This window comes from Mytilus trossulus, chromosome 2 (genome assembly GCF_036588685.1).
Source record: "Mytilus trossulus isolate FHL-02 chromosome 2, PNRI_Mtr1.1.1.hap1, whole genome shotgun sequence".
NCBI classification, from domain to species: domain Eukaryota; kingdom Metazoa; phylum Mollusca; class Bivalvia; order Mytilida; family Mytilidae; genus Mytilus; species Mytilus trossulus.
In genome coordinates, this window is record NC_086374.1 from 39,649,390 (window position 1) to 39,677,305 (window position 27,916).

The 27,916-nt window shown below is 31.9% G+C and overlaps 1 protein-coding gene across 1 annotated transcript; it reads left to right on the forward strand.

The window, feature by feature from the left end:
- The first annotated feature begins 4,342 nt into the window (after positions 1–4,342).
- LOC134707196 (uncharacterized) lies at positions 4,343–27,820 on the forward strand. Its single transcript, XM_063566769.1, has 7 exons — positions 4,343–4,451; positions 8,698–10,208; positions 13,521–13,843; positions 15,431–20,161; positions 20,979–21,127; positions 21,535–21,647; positions 22,274–27,820. Exons 2-7 carry the CDS (start codon positions 8,809–8,811, stop codon positions 22,407–22,409), a joined length of 6,852 nt encoding a protein of 2,283 aa, XP_063422839.1. The 5' UTR covers positions 4,343–4,451; positions 8,698–8,808; the 3' UTR covers positions 22,410–27,820.
- Positions 27,821–27,916: the final 96 nt, after the last annotated feature.

Here is a 27,916-nt window from a genome sequence, read left to right on the forward strand (position 1 = left end):
GTTCCGGGCCATATGAGTATTTGGACCATACGCGTATGGTCATGACCATACGCGTATACTCATATGGTCCGACCATACGCGTATGGTCCGACCGTACGCGTATGGTCGGACCATATGAGTATAATACTCGTTTGGTTATCAACGGGCCGGACCATATGAGTATTTGGACCATGTAGGTATATTTTTTTGAATTACATTATAAAATATTCAATAATACAATAACATTTACTAAAAATCAATGATGGTTACATGACAATCTATTATTTTATAATTCAAATACTACGTACAATTTAGATATTGACGCCATAGTTAATTTTCACCGCTAATTACATTCTTGCATGAATGCTTGGGGTGACATTTACTTCCACGCGGCACCATAGCTTTTTTGCATTTGCAAGTCTTGGTTGTGGACGATCCTTTTCATTTACACCTTTAGTTTGCGAGTGAAAAGCTAGCCTTTATGTAGCTGTGTACAGTGATACCGAGGTATTTGGTCATTCCGATATGTCTACGGTGTTTTTAAGAAGCTCTAGGTCTCAAATATCGTAACATGACTGCTATACACCATATTCACAAGACAACTTAAATAAACTATGTTACTTTCCAATGACTTCGCTTCACTTGTGTAACAGTTCATTCAGTAATTTTTTGATTTTTTTTTAAGTCGACATATTGCTCTCCACGCGTAATAACAAATCGGTAATAACCATCGGTAATAACCATCGGTAATAAATAACCATCGGTAATAACCATCGGAATAAAATGTGTTTATTATAGTTTTAACAAGTAAGTAAAATTAACTATGTTAAAAATTTAATTTTTATTTAGCTTATCTTTTATTATAATACAATAATAAAATCACTATATGATAGCGTCTTTAAACAAAATTCATACCATATGAAGAGTTTAGAAGTATTAAAAGTAAACTGTAACAGAGTGTTAATTACCCCGACCATACGCGTACGGTCGGACCATATGAGTATATACCCATATGGTCATGACCATACGCGTATGGTCCAAATACTCATATGGTCCGGAACATATATACATATATCCCGGCGAGGGGAGAACAAAAAATTTGCGAAAGCAAATTTACAGGTCTAACATTGTTGGGTTGATGTTTAGACGAGTTGTATATACATAATGTACACAGCCATGCATCACCATCACTGCTGGTGATCCGATGGATAAATCTGTTGTAGAGTTGTAACTGACTCAGACGTACTTATAAATATAATTATTTTCTGTGATTGTATCTTACATTGATTTGTAGGATCCTTTACTATAGATAATTTAGCTGATCTGTATAAATAACATCTCCATGCCTTATATATCATGTACTGTAGTACGCCGCTAGATTAAAACTGACGTGGATAGGTAACACATGGCCAGCGAAAGCTTCATTTTTATGAAGCCTAGGTGGTCGTGTGGTCTAGCGGGACGGCTGCAGTGCAGGCGATTTGGTGTCACGATATCGCAGTAACATGGGTTCGAATCCCGGCGAGGGAAGAACAAAAAATTTGCGAAAGCAAATTTACAGATCTTACATTGTTGGGTTGATGTTTAGACGAGTTATATATATATGGCTTGGCATAGCAGACCTACACATACTATTTGTTTATTATTATTTTTCTTACAATTAAAATTTATAGTGCATATTCATGTAAAAATGTTTCATTACAAGAAATCAAAAGTAACCTGGCGTGATTTGATCTCATTGTCTTATCGGGGCCTTTTATAGCTGACTATGCGGTATGGGCTTTGCTCATTGTCGAAGGCCATGATTACCTATAGTTGTTAATATCTGTGTCATTTTGGTCTTTCGTAGATAGTTGTCTCATTGGCAATCATACCATATCTTCTTTTTTATATTGCGTGATTTGATCAGATTAAAGTGCCCTTTCAAAAGCGATTCAACGTTTTTTTATATTATATATACTTTTTATGACCATTCACCTATATTGTTTGCAATGTATACGAAGTGTGACTGTCTAGGATGTTGTATAATGTTTGTTATTGATACAAAAACACACAACCAATCTGAATGTCAGCAGGCTAAATATGATAAAATGTATTATCAAGAGTCTGACATGTAATCCGTTGAATATTAAAGATACAAAAAATAATGTTTGAGCAAGATGCTCTATATCGCGCAGCGCAGAGAATTTAATGAAATAATCTGAATATAGAAATAATTTCAGATATAATCACAATACTAAGAATTCTTATAAGCAAATCTGTCGAAAAAAAATCTCTGATCTAAAGATCTTTTTTGAAAATTACTATTAGTATATGCATGACTCCGACTGTGCCCAAATACGAGTCAAAGTCATTTGTCACACCTCGGCCGATTCCGTACCTCATCTAAGAAGAAGGAGAGTAGCGGAGTCGGCCGAGGATTGCCGATTGGAATCTGTTCAAAAATTACGGGGGCAATCTCAAAATACAAAAAAGTTGTTGTAAATATTGTAATTAAATCATAATAGTATAAATTGAAAAGTTGTTTTCATCGGTTGACAAAACAATGCTTACCAGAAACTTTATTTTGGTTTTAAGTGTGTGACGTAGAGGCCTTGCATTTGCTTGTAAGACAGTCAATGACTTTATACATTTCAATTCCAAATGCCTTTGAAAGATCCTGGCTTGTCAGAAAAGTTGTATCTTTGATTCTCTCTCAGCTTGGATGTGTTTAAATACACTTATAATTATTTATGCTATGGTACTACATACAACATGGACAACCCTGAGCGAAAAAATACGAGTCAAACTTATCTCACTATATGACCTGTGCCAGTATATCAAGTGAAAGTAGCCTATAGTTTCTCGGTTTATGGTGTTAACCTAAATAAATCCCATTGGGAATTACACTTAAAAAGGATTAACCTACCAGTTGGGTAACATCTTAATATTTAAAACAAAATTGAGAATGGAAATGGGAAAGTATGTTAGCTTAATATAAAAAAAAACAGGTTTACCAATGTCCTCCACGTTGCATAAATCTATCAAAAGTACAAGTTGAAGGGCAATATGTAATAACAAACAATTTACACTATTATTCTTTAAAAATCTTTTAGCAAATGCTAAGTGATTTCCATTATACTGAATAATATTTAGAAGAGGTATAAATGATTAATCGTTAGATATATTTGACCAATTCTTATTTTTTAAAGTGTCAATCACATTCTTGATATGACAACAAGAAGAAAAAAATCAGTCACTATGGCCAGGGCTGGACTACAAGCCTACCCACCCCACCCAAAATACACTTATTTCTAGCCATGAGATTCAGAAGGTCGACTATTCATATAAATGTATTTAAATAGATGGATATATAGTCGACCTTCACATGGATAGAAATAAGAACACTGATGTGTCCCGACCTAGTGATAAAAATCAAATGGTAGCTCCTGTTTAAATTTGATCTGCACTGATTTTCGATTTCGTCCTAATATACGTTTCATTAAAAGAGAGCGGACATATAATTTATGGATGAACATCTTTGTCTATATTTTCATTCTCTATTTTCTTCTCATTTCAATATTAAAACAACAAGAAATGTGCCGGTCCAAATACGCGGATGCCCCACTCGCATTATCATTTTCCATGTTCATTTGACCGTGAAATTGGGGAAAAAAATATAATTTGGCATTAAAATTAAAAATATCATATCATTAAGGAACATGTGTACTAAGTTTCAAGTTGATTGGACTTCAGCTTCACCAAAAACTACCTTGACCAAAAACTTTAAACTCGCCGCCTTTCATTTTGTATGTTCAGTCAGTGAGTGGACCGTAAAATGGGAAAAAAATAAAATTTGGCATTTAAATTAGACAGATCATATCATAAGGAACATGTGTACTAAGTTTCAAGTTGATTGGACTTCAGCTTTATCAAAAACTAGGCCTAGACGTACCCTGACCAAAAACTGAATTCATTAAACTCGCACTTTCATTTTGTATGTTCAGTGGACCGTGTGATAGGGGTCAAAAGTTTAATTTGGCTTTAAAATTAGAAATATTATAGCATAAGGAACATGCGTAATATTAAAGTTTCAAGTTGATTGGACTTCAGCTTCATAAAAACTACCTTGACCGGCCAAAAACTTTAACCTGAAGCGGGACGAACGGACGGACAGACGAACAACGGTACGACAGAAGGACGGATGCACAGACCAGAAAACATAATTCCCCTCTGCTATCGTAGGTGGGGCATAAAAATATATATTAATAGCTTGTTTGTTATCTACAAACACCTGTGCTTGTATACAGTACGTCAGTACTTTGTTTGTGTATTGGAAAAATATGTGTATTGTGTGCAAGTGAGCATGCGCATTACACCGTCAGCCATTTTCTAAAATGCAAATTTTATAAACCTCAAAAGAGTGCAAGTTTGTTTACAAATTTGAAAATGACAACGACACTTCAAATTATTGCAAACAATTAATAGAAAAGGTAAACTTAACTTTAAAAAAGAGATTGCACAAAAATAAATCATATTATTCTGTCAATTTTTTGGCGAACTGACACCTGTCGCGTTTGGGACATTGGAGGGATAGTTTATGCAGTTTTATAAATGCAAAACGAATAGTAAACAAATAGTTTAAACTGCTTGTCAAGTAAAAAAAAACGGTCACAGAGCCCAGACGATGTTGTCTCATAAATACTTGATAAGTGAGTATAAATATACAGACTCATCTGGCACCAGTTTAATACCTGCCAGTACTGGCAGTAAGACCAGCAAACTGTCTGTCTCAGTGTCTCACTCAGTCACTGTCTGTCCGGTTTGAGATGAACAGAAAATTGTAATAAAGATTGCTTAAAAAAAATCCTTGCATACAGACCCAAATTGAGTTCATGCATATGCTGAACGGAACAGGTCTGTTCTCTGAATTTATACCAACTTGTTAATATTGTTACCTCTCTCCCTTGTTTTGTGCATGTTGCCATTGGCTTTATGAGAATAATGATATTCATAGACACGATAGAAATTAATGAAAAAAAATCAACAAATTATATTAAAGGGGCACTAGCTGTCAAATTCATGGTTACCAATTTGACTCAAATTCTCATATTTGTGATTTATAACAATGTAAAACATTTATCCAAACTACCAAAAGTCTAAAATAAACAGTATACAGAGCATGGTATAGATAATATGTAGGTTCCTTTCGTGTGTATTTTAGTGTGTAAACATAAATAACGATATGAATAGATTAAACCAACACGTGCAATTGGATTTTTATAGGTTTGTTTGATTTTATCTTATAGATTAAAAAAGTATACATGTCTCATTGTTTTTAACCGTATAAGAATGATTTTATATAGATCGAATCAGTAATCAAATGATTTACTGTAGTTTCACTTTCATTGTTGGCATTCTTTTTCTTTAAATAACCTGTACACGTATAATGCATGTGTTGTCAATCTCTAGCGAGGGGTTAAATTGAAGTTCACATGAATACAGATTTAATGAGGTCGGCTAATTCACTTGCAAGTGAAACAGTAATTATGAATGTTTCATCGGTTAATATGACAAATTTAAAAGCGAATTATTATTTAACTATTACACTTTCATCATTGATTGAACAAACAAAATCTTACTTAAGATTTTTTCATATATATCTCGTAGCTAGTGCCCCTTCAATATGCAGCAAAACTTTGACATTTAAGTCACTTGGCATATTTAAACAGACCTATAAAAAGAAGAATGTGGGATTGACTTGTTGGGTTATGGCCGTAACATTAACCGTTTGGGAAAAAGTGGCCAAAAATAATACTTTTGTTATATTTTGAATGAATTGCTTATTTCTTTCAATGGGGTTTAGTTAAATTCTTGAATCCTTGAAGTTTTTAAATATGCTAAAACCGATCGTATTGTTAGATTTAGTATTTTTGGGCGTTTTTAAATTGGTCCACATTAAGGTTAAAAAAGCTCAAGAATATTAACTTGTTTGATTTATGCAAAATCTAATAAATTTAGAATTTTGATTTTGGGCAAAATCATCAGGGTCAAAATTTTACTTGATTGGATTTCAATACAAAAAAATAATGTATATAAATTTAAATATGCACGGGTTCTTTGATATATGCTGTATCTAACAGTGAATTTAGATCTTGAATTTGGTCAAGTTATTAAGTTGGTCCACCATGTCCACATTGAGGTCCAAAGGGTCCAAATTAGACTGGCTTCATTTTAACAAAAGTTGAGTTATTGGGGTTCTTTGACATATATGCTGAACAAGCATGACAAAAAAAAACAAAATATTGGGTTTCTTTGATGTGCAGTATTCAAAAATGTATTTCAGATTTTGATTTGAGGCCCAGTTTTAAAGTTGATTCAATTTCGTTTGGATAAGATTAAGTAAGTTTTGGTCACTGCCTGTCTTTAATAGGTGGATAGTTTACATACAGTTATCATGGTATCCGTAAACTTGTACATATATCATGTTATTTATAATGTTATATCATTTTTATCATGTTAATATTCATAGTACATGACAGTTGGGGGAATGACTTTAATGAATGATTTCTGAATCACTGATTCAAGTAACATTTTGTCCACAAATGTTGGAAGTTAGAGTTGTCTTTCTTTTAAAATTACCTATTTAAGTAGCACATGTACAAATAAATCACTAGTATACATGTAAAGACTAAGTGATTTAATTTTATTGTAGCTTTAATTATACAATACTATCGATCCCTCAGTGACTAATTACAGTCAGGGGTACTACTTGTAATAGTAATATTTACTTACTTGCAGAAGTAAATAAAATATACTTTTATAAGTTAATTTGTATAAAGGATACTTATACAAGTGTATTTTATTTTTTAGCAGTAAATCATTTTTATACGACCGCAAAAAAAAATTGCGGTCGTATATTGGTATGACGCTGGAGTTGTCTGCATCGTTGTCCGAAGACACATTGGTTTTCACACTATAACTTTAGTTTAAGTAAATAGAAATGTATGAAATTTAAAGAAAAGCTTTATGACAACAAAAGGAAGGTTGGGATTGATTTTGGGAGTTTTGGTCCCAACAGTTTAGAAATTAGGGGCCAAAAAAGGACCTAAATAAGCATTTTTCTTGTTTTTTCGCACCATGACTTTAGAAATCTATGAATAGGAATTAGGGGCCCAAAGGGTCCAAACTAAATTTTTGTTTGATTTCATCAAAAATTGAATATTTGGGGTTTTTTGATATGCCGAATCTAACTGTGTATGTAGATTCTTAATTTTCTAATAAGATGAAACATCGAATTTTTAGGAAAATTACTGGGACTGCTGGGAAAAATCTGTGAAGAATGTATCAGTTAATTATGTAAAGCCTTCATTATACAATGTTGCATTTTTTAAACAAATATAGAATTTACAGCCAACTGATTGTACTATAGGCATAAAACATGACTTATGATAAGATATAATTTAAATCTTTAATGTTTACAATTTTTGGTCATGTTGGTTAAGCTACAAAATTAAAATTTGTGACAAAATATCGAATTTGTTATGAAAAAACTTTCGAGTTCGATGCATTTCTGTCAAAAACTATGGTTTTAATGAACATCATTTGTGCGTTATGGGGCATCATCACTTGGGTTCCAATGTTGAGCGAGTGGTCGGGAAAACTATAATGTTAAATTGCACTAATCATTCGGCAAATTAAATTCTAATAATTGACAATCAGCACTGCTGTCATTTGGGAATTGTAATTAAGTTCTTACAAAACAAACATTATTTCTAGTTTATCCTGCACAATGACTATCACTAAGATGCTTGATGAAAGTTAACAGTGCAGGGATACAGGCAATCCTCTCTATCTGGTAAATAACGTCATAAAGGCGTGCATAATTATCAGATTTAATTCTTCACGGGAGTTTTTACCCTTAAATAAAAAAAGTTAACTTATTTTGTCATAATTGCCTATTATTTTGAAATTTATAATTGTATGATTTTAAAGACAGAAATAAACTGTAACCTTGCAAATGATGAATTATCAGTATCTCTTGACAATTAAGCTTGTCTGAATATGTGTCAAAGTCATTATTTCACTATAAGATAGATCTACAGACACAATTCTTAGCAAATCTGTTTTACAATGTAGTTATGATTCTGTGTCAAACCAAATAATTGAAAAATAGAATTTGCTTTTTTTCCCCTAATCATTGGTTAATTCTGGAAAATAAGGAAATTTGAATTTGAAAAACCACCTTGTTTCTAAAAAATATAGCATCACATCCAAACCACAACCTATGTGAAAATCAATTCAGATAGCATCACATTCAGAAATATAGAATCACATTACCATGATGCTAAAAGACCCTAGAACACTTGACCACTGAGACAAGTCTACCTGCAGAATTTATAGGATGAACTAGTACTAAAATGGCTAATATTAATTTCAACTGGTATATCTAGTTCTAAACAGGGTTATAACTTTATATTTATGTAAGATGAACATGTCTTTGTCCTGCAGAGATGCATGTAATACTTGCCACTTGACATTTTAGCAGACATCCATTGAAAATATGAGGGATTACATCCATAGAACATTTTTCACTATTTATATTCATCTAGAAAATGCTAGATAGATAACTCTAAAAAACATATCATTCAAACATGTATCTTTAAGATAATGTCAATTGAAGTTTGATATGTTAACATGGTTAAAGGTTTAATATTGAATATTTTATTTTCATTTCAGTCAATAAGTTATAAGCAGTTCATTTATGGATTAAATAAGGAACATCTTTATTATCTACATGTATAAGTTAATAATGGACTACTTTATTGATATGGGATAAGCTGTCATAGAATGGATCCTAATCAGCAGAATAATGCACAAGGGATCCAGCACAATGTTCCCGGTCTGCCAGATATAGGATACCAGTTTCCAAGGATACCACAAATGCAAAACATACTTGGACCTCCTATGAATACATTTATGCCTGGCTACAATGTGATGCCACAGGGACAGGGAACAATGATGACTAATATACAATCTGGTATCCCAGTCAGTGGCTTTCTATCACTAGGAAACTCAAATGCATCTGCCCCTCTACCTTCCATGGGATCTTTTATTGCAAATCTAAATCAACCATCACAAGTGGGGTTGGTTCAGAATGTTAACAAAGGAGGAATGGAAAATTGGACAGGAACACAGCAAAATAATAATTCACTGCCAAGCTTTGGTCATTTCTTACTACCCCAGCAGTACCAACAACAACAAGCAACCAATCAACAGGCTTTAATAGGAACTTCATCTCAGATAATTCCTGGCAACCAAACATCACCACAGCAACAAGTTTTCTCTCCAAGCCAACATTCCCCTCAATTCTTTCAAACACAACAGCAGTCACCACAACAACAGATGTTTACTACAAATCAAAATTCTCCACAACAGGTGTTCATCAATAATCAACCATCAGCTCAGTTTTTCACACATCCTCAGCACTCACAACAGTTCTTTAATCAAGCCATTCAACAACAACAAGTTTTTAGTGGACAAGGGCCTTCACACCAGTTGTTTACAAACATGTCGAATACACAACAACCACCACAACAAATGTTCAGTACTTGTCAAATTCCAAACCGACTTCCTTCAGGACATGTTATAGGACAAGAAGTAATGCCCCAGGTGATGGCTGCTCCTCGTATGAATCTAAATACTAATTACATTGCCGGAGTAAGCAATGTTCTGGGAGTAACAGCTAATCAGATGCTACCACCAATTAATCACATAATGACATCATCGGGGAGTCAGATTTTACCGCCAGTTGCTAATGTTTTACAAGGACAAACTTTACCATCATTTAATCATTTAGTATCTCCATACGGTGGACAGAATAGTACCAATGGTCAAATGTTTTTACCAACCAGTGTCTCAACAAGTCCAGTCACAACAACAGTTATGACAACTATGTCAAATCAATCACATTTGATAAACATATACGGTGATCACAAAGTTATAAATCCAGATAAATCAGTATTCCAGGATCCATTAGTGGTTCAGTGCTGTAGTGAAGTAACCATAACAACACCTACAGTAACAACAACAGTTAGTCAAAGTGATGTAACGCCAGTCACACTGCAGATATCTCCATCTGTATCAAATGTTTCCAGACACAGGTCAAAACTACTGGAAGACTCAAGAACAGTAGTTGTACCATTTGGTTGGAGTCGTGTTGTAGTGGATAACTCAATTATATATTACAGGTGAGATAATTCTATAATTTATGACAGGAAGGATATCTTTATGGTCATGGAATTTGTATTTTGAAATGATTCCTCTGTTTCCACAGCATATAGAGGTGTAATACCACCATTGATTTTCCCCTATTAGTCTTTGTTAAATTTGCACTTTTCAAAAAATTGTGCAGAATTTATCTTTGTTTCAAATAAAGAAATACTTGGCATGAGTAAAGTTTTATCCTGTCCAGTTCTATAGAAAAAGTTTCACATAACATTTCATTGCATATAACACATGTATAAGAAAATAACCATCATTGGAAGTTAACCAATCGAATTTCTCCCCTTATTCTATCTGTGTACAAGGTTTAGTCACCATGTAACCTCAAGATTACAAAATTTTCTATAGAAATCACAAATAAAAAAAAATGGTGTTTTGAAATACCCAAGACATATGTTTATGACACAGAAATAGTTTTACTGCAATAAAATGTAGGATTAATTACCTACAACGGTCAAATTCAAGGGAATATTTTTTTAGACCTACTTTCGTATGCAACTGGATGTGGCGTACCAGGATTTGGTGGTATTACACCTAGACACAATGATAGATAATAAAATAGCATGAAACTTTGCTGACATGTAGTTGGAAAAGAACACCCATTCAGAGCTAGGTTTTTAGATATATCTGTATATCTAAATAAGTTTGATTTTATTTGCATGATTTGGTATCTTATATGATCTTATATATGAGTGATTACTATATTATTTATATGAATTTTGCAATTCACTCTATTCAAAGGAAATTTATGTGTTTATCTATATAGCTATCAAAGACAATATATTAAGGACAAGTAGAAAAGAAAAGCTAGCATATATTTCTTTTGCTAAATTTTATGCAAGGTAAAATTTAGTCATTAGGATTGATCACACAATTCATGCATTGTCATGGGTAAGCCTTAACCTTATTAAATGTTCAGTAAGTCATGTTAACTTAGTACTGTGTCAATATGCAATCAACATACATGTATAATTAATGAAAAACAAGTACAGTGGTATAATGGTATACAATAAATATTCTTTACATACAATCATTGGCTATATATTTGATATATAAAATCTATGGTTTTTTTTCTATTTGATTTTCCCAACAGACTGCTCCATCTTTTGTACATAAGACAATGTAAGAAGCATGGTTAAATTTCTGTTTCAGTGTATTCATCAACAAATATAAAAAACTAGAAATCAATGGTTCAGTCAATTTTCTAACTTACATAACCTAGAATGTATTGTAACATATGGTCTGTTAAATCACAATAAGATAACTGTATACTTGTTTAAAAGAAACACATGTTAGAACTTTAATAGTGAAATAGTTGTGAACAAACAGCATTTTAGCAAAATTTACCATTTTCAAACTTTATCTTATAGATTCAACAAGTTGTGATATATATTTGTCTAATGGCATGTAATGCATGAAGAGGTTCACAGGGTTATTTAGGGGAAGCTGAACTCATTGTGGAGTCAATATACTTTTTAGCTGTTTTCCAACTTCTAAACTTTTTATATGACCGCAAACAAAATTTTGGGATCATATAATGATAATGGTATGATGTCTGCATCGTCTGAAGACACATTTGGTTTCTGGACAACAACTTAAGTTAAAGCAAATGGATCTCTATAAAATTTTGTAAGATGCTTCCATTTCACAAAGGGAAGGTTGGGATTGATTTTGGGGATGATGGTTTTAACAGTTTTGGAATCAGGGGCCCAAAAGGGGCCCAAAACAAGCATTTTTCTACTTTCAGGATAATAACTTGTGTATATGTATTTCAATTGCTCTGAAAATATACCACAATGTTTGATACCATAAAAAGAAGGTCTGAATCCATTTGGGGGGTTATATCTATAATCGTGTTAACAGTTTAGGAATAAAGGGCCAAAAGGGGCCAAAAACAAGCATTTTTGTAGTTTCTGGCCAATAATTTGTATTTAAGACTATGGATACCTCTGAAATTGTACTACAAGATCCATACTACTACAGAAAGGCTGGGATTGAGTGTGGGGGTAATTGCTCAAAGGGGGATGCAAAAAGTTGGGGGGGAGGAGTCCAATTTTTTAATGGATTCAAATTTGTATACAGAATTTTTCAAATTTCAAGTATTTGAAAAATTTCAAGAAGAATTTTTAATTGCACAGTATTATGCAATAGGTTTGTAAAATCTTGACATTTATTTTGTGTCAGAAACCTATACTATATATGACAAACATTAGATCACAATCCAAATTCAGACGGTATCAAGCTTAAATTTTGTGTCTAAATTTGCCCTAGCTGTTCAGGGTTCAACCTCTGTTGTCGTACAGGCTGCGCTCAGCGAAGCAATTTATTCAAAATTGTTGTCTGGATGAACATTGATGAAATGTTGTAAAAATTTGAAAAATATCCTTCCAAATGCTAGGATTGCAAATGTCTTTTCTTTCGTGATAATACTAAATCCATCAACACCAAATGATGTAAAAGCAGTTTTTTATTTTATTAAAGAGTCATTAGAACTGAGGAAAGGAGAACAGTAACTGTTTTTATCATATTTCTTATAATATTGTCGAGTTTTCATTATGTTTGTTTGTCAATGTATTTGCCACAACCAAAATTGGTTTTTGAATGTTTTGCAAATAAAGATATATTTAAAAATAAAAGTGTTGGAAAAGGGAATTTATTGGTACCCATGTCTGTCATTCTCTTTGGCCAGGACAACATAAGCAGAGCAGCTGAATTTGATCTTCAATATTTTTTTTTTTGTAAATTATATTTAAAGTTATTAATACCGATTAGAATTTTGAGGCAATTTACAAAATTACAACCTGGATTTGACTGTTATGATAACCACCATGATCACAGTCATATAAGATCTCTTTACCACCATGATCACAGTCATATAAGATCTCTTTACCACCATGATCACAGTCATATAAGATTGAATACAGGATTGTAAAGAGATGAAATAATTGAATGTGTTTAGTCATGTTAGTAAACATTTGGTAAACAGAATAGCTTTTGTACTTAAAATGTTAATTTCTTGATTAGCAAGCTGAAAGGCATTGGTGTCTAAAGTTATCTTCTTTTGTGCAATCAGTGGTTGAATTTGGATTCAGAGTGTTTCATTCTTCTAGGAATCCCTATGTTTTTACTAGTCTAAGGTTTACTTCATTAAAACATGATGTCATGTGTTTTTAAGGGTGTCATTATTTATTGATAGCTCTGTAAGCAACACATGTATTGGAATGTAGCATATATGACATATCAGTATTTTAAATTTGTCTTGTTTTTTATATTTTCAGTCCTAGTAATGTCCCATTAAAGTCACCAATGGATATAGCTAAATACCTGACCACTGAAGGAACTTGCAAGTGTGGACTAGAATGTCCAGTATTGATCAACAAAATGTTTAATTTTGATGTAGGAATTCTTTCTAGGATGTGGACATTAGATATAGACTGTCCTAAAGATCTGACTAAACTTTGTAACCATAAACGGAAAATGTTGGCTATGGCAGCATATCATACAAACTACTCAATATCATCATCCCAGTTCTCAGATACTGTGTCTGTTAATTCTCTTAGTGGAAATATTCCAAGTACAACAGTTAGTAAAACTAAAACAGGTTTGTAATCTTGCAAAATCATGTAAATGTAAAAAGGTGTCATAAGAATAATAATGTGATTTGCTCTGTCTTCAATAGCAGGGGCATGAAATTTTTCTGGTCAGTGTATATGTCTGTTCGTAACGGTCATTTATAAAATTAGAGGGATATGGTGTGATTGCCAATCAGACAACTATACACAAGAGTATAACTTAAAAAAAAATACGTATTTGTTATGATGTGAACTTTTTAGAATGTATTCCAATTTAAGGTTTTCATGGTTTTAGTCCAAAGTAAGCATGTTAAGTGGTTGATTCAGACTTTACAGTTCACTCTCAGAGTAGACTTTAAAAATGGTAACATTGGTATAGTTGTAGATATTTAAAAAAAAGTTTACTGTCATTATGAGTTACTAAGCATAAGTTGTAGAACATCAAACAAGCAACAATCATCAAATTCATAACAAATAATTTGTTTCTCAATGGCAGAGTGAACTAAGTAGTTACTACGGTGATCACTAGCCAGTATACACTGAGGTTGTGAGTTCAAACCGTTTGAAACCCCACTCCTGAAGGTGCACTCAACTCTAATCTTAATTGACTAAGATTGTCAGTTTTCCTATCAAAGCTCGGTGGTATTCTTAGGCCACTCTGGCTTCCTCCACCAATAAAACTGGCCACCACAAAATAGTAAAAAGAGCAGTGCCTAACATGCCTAAAAGTGGCATTAAAACACGAAAAATCAATGAATCATTATTTCAAAGTTTCAATAGTGCACAATCATGACAAATCAAACAGATTTTGTACTCAACATAACTTAATTGACCATAATGACTGAACATGTTGAATACATGAACATTTATATTGCAGAGTTGCCAACTGATGTTCAACTACAAATACAATAGTGATTGAAATAATTTTTTATCAAACAACATGACAAATATTAAAGTCTGTTGACAAATGATATACAAACATGTGTCATACTAGTGATATAATCTTATTTTATTAGTTTTTAAAAAAATATAGAAAAAGAAAAAAATGTATTATTATTATCGATCTTAGGTTTTTTACATGAATAGGAAAATTATAAGTCATTTACATGGAAATACTCTTAAGTTTTATGACTTTATGACTACATCATAGAGCTCGTGAAACATGGACACAGTCAAAAACTAAAAAGTGGTTGACCTAAAATAAGAAAAGATTATATATAACGGGGAATTCAAATTCCTTACTAAAAAGGGACATAATCTTGGTGGATAAAAAGAAACAAAAAAGAGTTATTTATTGACAGCAGTACTTCATATATATATCATTTTACGTGTTCTCTTTTCATGATTTAAATATTGATAATATATCCTTAAAATAAAAAAAGTATATGCTGGCATTTTTATCATATCTGATCTAAGGGTTTTTCTCAAGCAAGATTGTCCTTAAAACAGTACAAATCTTAATGAATAGAAAATAGGTGTAGAATAAAAAAAAACATGTCACAAAACAGTTTCTAGTAAATAATAAATGTTTTTATCACGTTTATTGAGCTTGAAATTTTTTATCTTATTACATGTTCAGTGTTTTGAATATTGATCAGAATGATTAACTTTTTTAGATCAAAAGAAGAAAACCAAAAGTAAAATAGTAAAACCAACTGTTCCTTATGATGGTGTGTTAGTTTCACAGCTGATAGCAGAGAGAGACAAGATTAAGAAGACAGACGCAGACATTTCTGATATAGTATATAATCCGCATAATATGGCTGAAAGCAAAGTGCATAGTGAAATATCATATAACACGAACACAAGCATTCCAGAAAAACCTCAGTACAACCATTTACATAAAGTCACACAAGGAAACCAACCTTTAAGTTCAGTCGCAAATATTGGTCCTGTTACAAGTCAGTTAAATGAAAACATAACACAAAACTTGTTTGAAAATATTCAAAAGGCTACCACTTTAAGTATTGAAGCACTTGATAATTATAATTCACAGACTAGAATATCAGATAATCTCGGGTCTGTTGTTACACCTCTCAGTGAGGCAAATGTTGAGTTTTCTAACCATAAATCTGACAGTATATTATCTCAAGAAACCGTGATTGACAAAAAGCCTGAAGCATTGTTATCTGGAGATGAGAATGTAAAATCAAATATTACGTTAAAAATTTCTACAAAAGGTGAAATTCCACAAAGTATTCCTGTAGATTCCACAGTAATGGATGTGACAGAAAATATATCTGGTGACAATGAAATATCATCAAGTCTTGTAGATAATGTAATATCCCAGGAGAAAGAAACCAGAGAAGTGCTCCGTTCTGAACATGTTGTTTTATCTAAATTAGATAAAGATACTTCATGTATAGAGGAAAAAATGGAAATTGATGTATCACTGAATGATGAGATGTTGAAAAATAAAGATGATGAAACCCAAATGAAACCCAGTAGTTCTACCTGTAACAGTGTTTCTACTGCCAACCAATCAAACAAAACCGTTGTACCCAATAACCAAACTGACAATTCTGTATCTGAAAAACCAGCTACTGATATAGAAAATAACCATACTATATTGGAAAATGAAATGAAGTGTACAGTTAATTCTACATCATCTGCTGAAACAAAAAAGATAATAGATACCCTAGAAATAACGGATGAAATTTCTGTAACTACAACTAGCAAATCGTCAGCTATCATTAGTAAAAGTGATTCAAATACATCTTCAAATAGAGACTTATCTAATAAGTCAACTTCTCTGTCTTCAGTAAAGACAACTTGCAGTGTAAGTACCTTGTCATCAGTTACTAGCAATTCACAAACTACTTTGTCGACATTAAAGGAAAGTAATAACATTGCTCAACCCTCATCTTCCATGGGCATTATAAAGAACACACATGTAACAGCTACTGAAGCATTGATTAACACTGTGGCTTCAAATACACAAACAACTAATGTTACTAGTTCTGTTCAGCAAACTACTAAAACAGAGGGGAAACCTGATTGTCGTGATTTGAGAATTTCTGTGCCTAGTACTATTGTCACTTCAATATTATCAAGTATTAATGCAGTTAAAGGGCATGAAATGGGAGAAAAGAAACAAATTTCTCCACGATCAACACAAAAACCAGCATCAAAGCAGCAAAAAGGGGGCAGCACAAGTTATGGAGGTACAACATCATCAAGAAAGTCACCTAAACCTCCAGCATCATACGATGCCTTTTCAATGTACCAGTTAAGATATCCAATGCTGCATGGAGCATTTCCACCTGTTTCAAGTTCTCAAATGAATCCTTTTGGCTTAAACCCATTTACAGGACAGCTTATGACTCCTGGAATGTTTAACTTCCCTCCTTATCCAATGATGAATGAGGCTTGGATGGATCCAAAAATACCAATAAAGAAGAAATCTCCAAAAACCAACAAGAAGGAAAAGGTTAAAAAAAAAGTTAATTGTGTGTATGACAGTGACACACCACCTCCAAATGTAGACGTAAGTCAGCTACAGGATCATGGGAAAGGTCCAATTCCTAAAGTTTCAACATCAGCATCTTTCATGGATGATCCATCTGCATTTTTGGCAGAACAGACAGTGCTTATAAGTAGTTCATTAACCTCCAATTCATCTAGCCCAGCAAAAAAGTTGAAGAATCCCTCTAAGAAAGAGGATAAGAATGACACAGTTGATGGGGATGTTATTGCCGCTATTGTTTCGTCTAGTAAAGTGAGTAGCACTAAAACTGCAACTTCAGTATCAGTTTCAACACCATTTACATTTAGTAGTGCATCACATGGTATGGTTGTGACTAATAGTACTAGCCTCTCAAAGGTTGGATCTGCTTTCAAAAATAAACATTGGGGATTACCAATCCCGATTTCAGAATCTCATTCCATATTAGATTGTAATGAATCAGATATGTTCACAGAAGACCGATGTGAGTCCTTGTCTCCAGATTCAGGTAATGAAGGCCTTTCTATGAATGAGACAATAACTCCTAGCTCTGTTGTTCATCATACAGCCACAATACTTTCTAAGGAGAAAAAAGTAGAATCTCATTCCGATCAGAATACGATACAAAACAATAAAATATTGGATATTTTGTCAAATGCTAAGAAAGGTTTTCCACCTGTAGGTCAATCTGTGAAAAAAATTTCACCCAAAAATATTGTAACTAGCGTGACATCATCATCTATGACTCAGCCAGCTGTCAAATCTTTTTCTAGTCGAAGTGCAATACAACAGGTGCTGAGCAGTGCAAAATCAAATGAGTTTCCAGCAAGTTCATTGCTGTCTGCAGCTGCTAGAGCTCAAATGGCTCAACAAACAATGAATTTCCCAATAATTCCATCAGTAACACAGACACAGTTACCGTATGTGAGTCAAGTTAAGACAAGTATTGCAATGGGCAACAATGTATCACTTGTATCGGCTGATGGGACTACTTTCCTTGCTACACAATCTAAAACAGGAATGTTAAGTTCAGCAAAACTACAGGGAAGTAATACAAAGAGTGACATTGTTTCTGGACATGAATCTGTCGCCAAATTGTTGAGACAGCCAATTAACCTGAATAGAAATACTCTAAAAGGCATCGATTCTATCATTAGTAAACCTCAAACTTCAGAAAAGTCATTGAACAGTTCCGTATTAGCAACAACAGTATTAAATGTGAATTCCAAAACAGTTGAGCCTGTCCCAGGGGTTTCAGTAAACTCTGTAACTATTCCTAATTCTTTACCATCAAATATACCAAGTAGTTTACCCCATATATTGCCAAATTTATCTGGATTACCGCAGAATTTAGGACAACCACTGATGAATATTATTGGCAATAACTTGGGAATGAATTTACTTCCAAATGGACAAGTCATACTGCCAGAGCAGAATAGCATAACCATCCCACAAAACAATGTTCAGTGTATTCCACTTCAAAATGACCATCAGACACATGCATTTGTAAATATGGATAATACAAGTCAAGCAATACATGGAATTATGACAGGAGCAAATACAATGGTAGGTGTATCTAACAAGAATGCAACACAGGTGTTGCCTCCTGAATCTCAACCTAATTTGGTAAAACCTACTGAAATGCCAAATATCACAAAAATGTCTGTCAATTATGGTGACCAGTTGCTACAGCAACAGACTATACAATCAACCAATGGACAAATGGTTCTTATGCCAAATTTGCATATGCCATTGATGCAGTATCTGGGACCGAATTCAATGCCAGTGAATATGAATATGGATAAAAATGCAATTCCTCAGTTATGTAATATGCCAGACTTACAAATGCTGAATGGACAAGTGCAGATTGGGTTATCCCAAGTGGGAGCACCTTTAAACGTGATGAATGTTCAACAACAAGTATGGAACAATTTAAATACAGGAAATTTGACAGCCATGCAAATACAAACATTACAATTACAACAACAGTTACTCCAACAAATTCAACAGCTTCAAGATATGCAGTCATTGATTAGTCAGTTTAGTCTCCAAGGAAACAGCTTACCTGTGACAACTAGTGCCAGTAGTAACATTTCCATGACAACAAAGGAAAACCCCATTACAGGGAAAGATACTCCTGAAACAATGGTATCCATTGTGTCGACTACATGTCAGGAAAGTCCAGGAAATGATGAAGACGGATCTGGCAATTCAGAAGATAAAGGAACTTGTACAGATTTTGATGAGGGCGACGATGACTCCAACTATGTGAACACTATCGAGGATGACAGGGAGGAGTATAGTGGAGATGTTGCTGATACAACATGTGGTCAATCATCACCCATGGAAAGAGATGATGATGAGGAGGATATTCAGGTAGAAAATTCATATGATACTAATACCTCGGAAATCGAAACTGACAGTGAAAACTCTGGTGCTTTTCATGGTCTAAAAAATACGTTAAGTGGTGCTAGTAGTAATTGTAGCACTGGGGATAATGTGACAGAAAATGTCAGTATGTGCCATACAAACTATTCAAGTGAACCGGTGAATCTTGTTTCTATTAAAAAACAAGATAGTTTATGTGTGAATGTATGTACTAGTAGTAGTGGTGCAGTAGATTCATCTGTCATGTCATCTAAAAGCCAATCAAAATCTAGAACTTCAACACAAGCTTCAATAAAGAAGTACAGTTCTGAACAACCTATGTATTCAACAGAGACATTAGATGTATCTGTGCCTTCGTGTGTTTCTTCAATATCAAACTCTCCAGTGAATCTGTCATGTCAGACCCGAAACATGGGGAAGGATGCTGATCAGAATGTCATACAACCCAGTGAAAATGAAGCCATTAATATGTCACAGAAAAGGAGTTTGGAGGAGGAAGAAATTGATGTAACAGGTAATTTTAGTAATAGTAATAGAAATGTTCTTTATGATGAAAGTATCAAGTCATGTAAAGTGCAGGTGTAATAAGTGTGATAAGAAGTTTCTTTTTAGTCCATAATGTTACTGAATTCTGTGTTCTTAGACAACAGGATTGTTATTATAACCTATCATTGTCTTATTGGGTAACTGTAATCCTATTCAGCACACATCACATTATTATCAAATATTTTCTTTTGCAAAAACATGCAATATAATGTTCAGCTTTAGTATTGTTGGTAGGTTAGGTATAGTTGATATCTGTTCATTTTGGCTGTTAAATATTTTGAAAATAACACACCACATGCACTCAATTTGTGCTTGGTGAAAAATTGTGTCAATAAAATATCCTGTTATATTTTAGATAGTATGTTGAAGATAGTAGACACATGCTATTTTCTTTGTCCCTGAAAGGTTCTTTTTATTAATCAAAGATGGAGATTAGAGCAATTTAGTCTAAGAAATTCAACAAAAAAGAAGAAAAAAATATGGCTATCAATGGATATTAATCTATTTCTAAAATTATTTCTCAGTGATTGAAAAGAAAAAAATGCACTTTTATAGGTATGATGTACAAATTATTAACATGAGTAATTCCAAATCTTACACTTTACTAAATGAGAAATAACATTAGATGACACAGGAAGTACCTATTAATGCAATTCATGGATTAGCAACAAAAACTGTATTGCTCAAAAGACATTTTAAACATTCAAGTTCAGAACTTGCACTATTATTCTGCAACACAAAATAGCAAAAAAGATTTTATTAAGACTTGCATGATTTTATTTTAGATGATACTTTTGAGACTGTGATTCCAGTTAAAGGTGACTTTACTATTGGAGATTTGGTTTGGGGACAGATCCGTGGGTTTCCGTCTTGGCCAGGAAAGGTTGTACATGAGTCTGAAGTTTATGAAGCAGAGGAATTAGAACCAGGAAAGGTATGATTAGTATTTTTATCAAAGATGGACATTTATACTTTGTCAGTGAGTCCTCTCATTGGAGCTTGTCACTATGTAACTGAAACTAGTTAATCCTGTTAGTTTGTCTCTGTATCAATCTTTCCATTAACCATTTATGTTGCATTTTTTCATCAAATATAAGTCATAGCTTCATGGTATATACACAAAGCTTCATCTGGCTATGTCATATTGTTATACATTTTCGAATCCTTTAGCATATATTTTACTTTTTGTAAAAAAAGAAGACATCTTTAGATTGTGTTGTCCATATATGAAATCTTATCACATTTTTCTGACCTACAAAAGTCGTACGTAGCTTCTTGTCATATTGCGGAAATTGTAAAATTTGATGTGAATTAGAGTCTACAAAATTGGGTCTTTTTCAGTGTTGGGTAAAATGGTTTGGTGATCATACTTTCACTCAAGTAGAAATGTCAAAACTGAAAACTTTAACCGAAGGACTAGAAGGACATCAAAAATCAAAGAAAAAGAACAAAAAGTAAGTAGTTCATCTGATTGTCTCTAAGTGAAATGTAATAAAATCACTAAAAAATAAAGTGGATAGATATTAGTTAACAGCTCATTTGTTAAATTTTTATTCATGTAATGAAGCATTTTGAACAGATATATCATGTTAAGGAGGGATATTTGCCAAAAAATACCAGTCGAGAGAATGGTAAATTTCCAGAGCTGCAAGGCGAGGGATATTCATTCTCAAGACTGGTATTTTTCGCAAATACCCCCTCCTTAAAATGATATATCTGTTTAATTACAACAAATGTTAATGGATGATGATCGTGACGTTACAAGTGCTCAGTCAGATAGAGTATTGTTTGGCAAATACCATGGCAGAGAGGGTAAAAAAGGCATATCATTATTAAAAAATGAACGATATTCATTAGATAAAAGTAAATTGGTGAAAAATACACTGGCTATCATCTAATCAAAATCCAGCATTCTAAGATAAGGTGTAATTGATAGTTAAAATCAAATTGTGATAAATGAAGATCTGTCAATAATTGAGTTATTGTTATTAGAAGATACAACATTTCACACTTATTTATTTTAAACAGTTATTAAAATAACTCATACTCTGACTCAGTGAATTTCATTGGATATTTTTAGAGGCAGAAAAATGAATTCTAACCTAGAAGCAGCTATACATGAGGCTTTAATAGAATTAGATAGACAGACCACTTTACATATGGAAATGAAAATAAAACCAAAAGGAAAGACTATCAAGAAAAAGAAGGTTAAATAAAACCAAAAGAAAAGACTATCAAGAGAAGAAGGTTAAATAAAACCAAAAGAAAAGACGATCAAGAGAAGAAGGTTAAATAAAGACAGAAGCAGATCGTATCATAGGATTGATTACACAGAACAGAACGTACACATCATCTTTCATTATTGTTAAGTCATCTGAGAAATTGAATTATGATTTTGAACAAATTGGGTACCAGGTATATAGTTTTACTACAATTGTGATTCTGTGTCTTAAGTTGAGTGATATGTGATTTGAAATGAGTTGGTACATGTGGTGATTGACAGAAGAGCACAGGTGTCAACTCTTCAGGTGTAAGACAAATGAAAGAGCTAGTTTTATCATCAATTCAGTAAATTTTAAAAACCTTTAACAGGAGGTGAAATATTCCACTGTTAGAGAGATGAAAATCTCCCAATTTCTTCCAGTTACATGACTTATTTTATACCAGGTTAACAACATACTTAAAGACAGATTTACTTTTTGACTGAGCAGTTATTTTTAGGAAAAAGACAGCACTTAAGTTAATTTTAGGATTAAAATAGAAAGGAGAATAAAGGACTTTCAGTTTAGCATTACTTACTTACTTAGTGCTTGCTATGCCTTATGGCACATAGGGCAAGGACTAGTTTCCTCCACTTTTCTCAGTTGTTTGTTTTTCTCTCCACTGTGCCCACATTTAGTTTAGCATAAAAATTATAATCTTGCTTGTTGCTGTCCAATATTCTTTCAAACTAAAGCATATAAAAGATAAATGGCAAAAATGTTAGGTAATATTATTGTTTAAAGACAGATGTATATGATTTTGAATATGAACTCAACATACAAGTACTCTTTTTAGTATATATTGTTGTACAGAAATATTTCTAACAGTAAAGTGTTTTATATATCAGGTCTCCTTTTAACAGTGCTTTTATGATATGTTGCATTTATTGTCATGCATTTTTTTGTTTACATTGTTTTGTTTGTTTCACATGTTAGTGCTTAACCTATGACATTGTTGTGTTTATATTATGTTCTATTTTTGAACATCTTTCATAGATTGTATAATTAACCATATTTCTACTGTGTACTTTTTGAAATATAAATCTCATAATCTATATACATTTTGAATTTGTTAGATGTATTTTTGTTCATATATAATATAAAAGTGAATTCTATGAATTTATGATACTTTATAATGAGTCTTCATGTTTGCATTTTAGATAATATACACATTTTGTTATTAAAACATAAACAGATTTGAACTCAAGCAGAAATGTATAGTGCTGTTTTATCAATGGTGTAAAGTGAAGTCACAAATACCATTACAAAGAAAAGCTGTTGAGTCCAGTTTTTGAATATGACCACATTTTGCTTGTTTATTTTAAAATTATAATATAAACAACTTTTATTATTTTGTATTGATTTAGAATAAAATTGATATTACGCATTGATGTGAAAACATAGATTAAACACATGCATGGAATCAATGTCTGGATACAAATTATGCAACATACCAATTTTTTACCAAAATCTCAGCAATTTGGGTTAAATGGTTTACACAAACAAAAAAACAGTTCGCAAACATTGATGAGGCCCTTAAAATAGAATTTTCAACTGAAAATGGCTGAAATATTGTCAATATTATTTTAAACTTCATTCCTGGTTCTGTACATAGAGTGTTATAAATTTTAAAATAGATATATTGAAGTATAAAACTCTCATACAAGAAAGAGTTTATGAAGGCATCATTTACAGTAAATAAATATATTTTATTTTTATTGACTACAACTATCATCAATTGTAAGTGTACAAAAGGTATATACATATTTTTTTATTCATTTCTCATTATATACAATGCCATGTTTGTTATTTACTGTTTGTTATATAGCTTTTTATTTGTGTTACTTGTGTATGTATTCATTATGATAGACAAAACATTGTGAAATAACCAAATATTTTCTCCTGAATTGCTGTCCTGATTTTTATGCATTTAAAAATCATTATGAATATAATTGGCAAGGTTTTTTTCACAAATGTCTGATCATACTTTTAAAAAAGTTAAAGGATACTAAAATATACATGCCTCACTCTGGCATTCCTTACTTGTGTTACCTTTTCCAAAACTTTTATTTTAGAGGAATAATAAATATTTTACTTCATGAAAGACTGTCGATTTTTAAATGTGAAAAAAAGGGAAATATTTTATATACAAAGAAATTTTTGGCTTGGAGAAAATGCTTTTTACAAACAGATGCTTTGTTTTTCATCAAAATTAAACATATTTTATATGACTCATAGGATACACATATAAGTACAATGTATTTATAAAAGTCCATATTTTTTTTTATACATTTGAAATCATTAAAAAATGTAATTTTTACAACAAATGTTTCGCTTAGTGTATAAAAATTTACGTGAATTTTGTAGAAACCATTATTGATAGTGCTTAAGTATTTTATGAATTGATGCTCTTGTTTGTTAAGTTTCAGAATATTTACATTTTGTGTTACTAATGTCTTCCTTCTTGTTATACAGTCTTCAACGGGGTAGATTCCTTAAGTTAGGTTAAGGTGGCTCGGGGCCTCTTCAAAGTTTCTATCAGAAGTGCCGTATTTTTTGTTATTTTATTCTTTACAGAAATTGAATCAAATTGGTCGGGAAAAAATATGGGGTCACAAACCGATTAAGCTCAACATTTTACTTTTAAACAGGTATGTAAAAGGGACCATTTTTCAATGAAATGATAGGGAAAATAGAGGTGTTGACATATTTTTATCAGATTATCAAAAAAAACGTTCTATGACACTTGGTCCAAAACTGTAATATAAAAAGCTGAAATATAGCTTCAAAGAATGAGCAAATAAAAAAAATAGGTCACAGATAAGGAAAAAATATATTTTGGCTTAAAACCCAAATTTTGGCAGGAAAATGGGTGAAATGACATTTTAACCCTTTATCAAATACGGATTATTACGAAAATATTCTATTATTCAAATAACTACAATGATTTAACATTTCTAATCAATCAAAATATTTTTAAAAAATATATCGAATTTACGACAAATACTTTTGTAATTCATGCTGCACCTTAACAAGAATTTGAGTTTATGTTCAGGTATGAAATTAGTGCTCTTTTTAACAAATATATACTAGGGTTCCAAGGATGAGACAACAAACATATATTTAACATTCGATGTATCACAATATTTTCTCCATTTTGTTCATTTTAAAGCATTTCTTCTATGCTTTTAAATACTGATTTCCTTTAGAAGGGTTGTATATTTTTTTTAAATATGCTAAACATGCATATTATTAATATTCGGTTTTAAAAGGTATTTTATGTTTCAGGAGATGGGAAAAAAATTCAAACAGTTTCATTAGAAAGGCATACCTATTCAGCTCTTTTTGAGGGTTAGTTAAAAATAATTTCTCTCCTTACATGAAAACAACAGTACACTCATACCTGAAAGTTTTAGTTGAGTTATTTAATACTAAGGTGATTTTATTAGAACTATGTCATTTACATAATTTTTCCCTGTTGTACAAATACAGATTTAATTTTTTTTTTGGATCTGACACATATTTTCCACTTTGCTATATCAGGGGAGATAACTCAGATTGTGTAACTTTTATAAAGGAATGTTAAATTCACTTTTTGTTCTGTAGCAAGAAAATGAGTCCTGTAACCCCTATTTTTATTTTATTTTTGAAAGCACATTACCTTTTCATATTCTATCTTATAGTTCTGTCATTAGGTTTTCTTTCTATCTCCCAAAATAGGGTTTACATATGTATGATCTGTAAAAATCTGATAATTTTGCACAACTGGTAGCTTGAAGAAAAGCCCTGTAACCCATTCTTTTTGTATTATATTTGTTTTTAAAAGCATGATATAAACTACTTTTTTGCAAATTATAAAAATTCTATTGATTTTAAATTTAGACCCGATTTACCTTAAAGGAGATTTCAATGTTGAAGAAGAAAGCATTATTTTAATAATTAAATTCTTAAAAAAACAGATATAAACTGCAAAGTTTCGATACATATATTTATTTGAATGTATGAAAGACATAGAGGATGGAGTCAATATTATAGAAATGTTGGTCATATATAGATGAGCACTGTGTTATATTATTATTAAATACTTCTATTTTTTTGGTGCCTATTTACTTTTCTTCAGTGTGAAGATATATTTTCAAGATAATGTTGTTTTACTATAACATAATACCTATATATGTTGTGATGGTAGAGAAACTACCTAATTTTCATTTCTATTATCTCAAAAGTTGGGATAAATATTTTATAAAGTTTTATTTTAAAATAGAAATTTCAGTGAAAAATTATTACCAAGAAGGCTCTTGTAATAGCTTTCAGTTTCCCCCACTTCTTTAACGTTCATTAAATGAGAATTTTTGATATGTTAGAAAATACAAATTGTTATATATTTTATTGTTACTCATCATGTATATATAATTCAAATTATGCACCATATTAAGATATATATCTATATACTTTATGTTATTTTGTGTAAATAACTAAACCGGTATCTAAAGCTTTGTGTAACACCACAATTGGTCAAAGGATATTTGATAACATGTTTAAAAATTATGGGAATCTTTTGTTCTACAAAACATTTCTAAATCTAATATTTATCAAATCATGTGATGTTTTAAGAGGTGAAGGTCAACGATCTTTAGGAAGTATGACAAATTTCTTGCAACATGTCTTAGTGATGCATTGGTTACAGGTCTTATTTAGAGAAAAACAAAAATCTCCACTATAAATGCAATTTGAAAAGTAAGTGTGGTTAATTGTTTATCATATACCCCATTAGCCTTTGAAGTTTTACATCAATGAAATGATATGATTTCTGATTTGGAAAGATCATATATTAGACATTGATAAATGGTATGCTGCATATTTTAATTTACTGGTATGTAACATACAGTACAAAAGTCCTTGATTCCTTACTATACAGATGTTTTCTGAATACAAAAGTGAAGCACATCTGAAAAATTGTAAACATTTGAATTTTGCAAGTTACCGGTATTGTAAAAGCATCTGGATATGGAGAATGATTTACATTTTTTCTTGATTAATTACTAAGTGATATCCATTCCCAAATACACCAGCAATCATTATTTTGCAGCAAATATGCATGGCATACTGATTTTGGTTTTATTCCCTATAAAAAAAGAATATAAAGGTAGATGAGGGAAAAAAATCTGTTTTTGTTGCAATTTATGGTACTGGATATGAATGAAATAGCCTTTGACCAATAGCTGTCATTAATTGTTATGTTTGTTATAAAAACTGCAGTACTTAAGAAGTACAGTGTACATATTTAATATATGCAGTGCTAATTTATTGTTAGACTATTAATTGGTGAAGATGTGAAAATCACTCATAAAGACACTCATGCTGTACTTGTATTTTATTATTTAAATGCCATTGAAAGTAGAAATAATAACACAGGCTTTAAACAGAAAAACACCAGCAGATTTAGTTCAAAATGAATATCA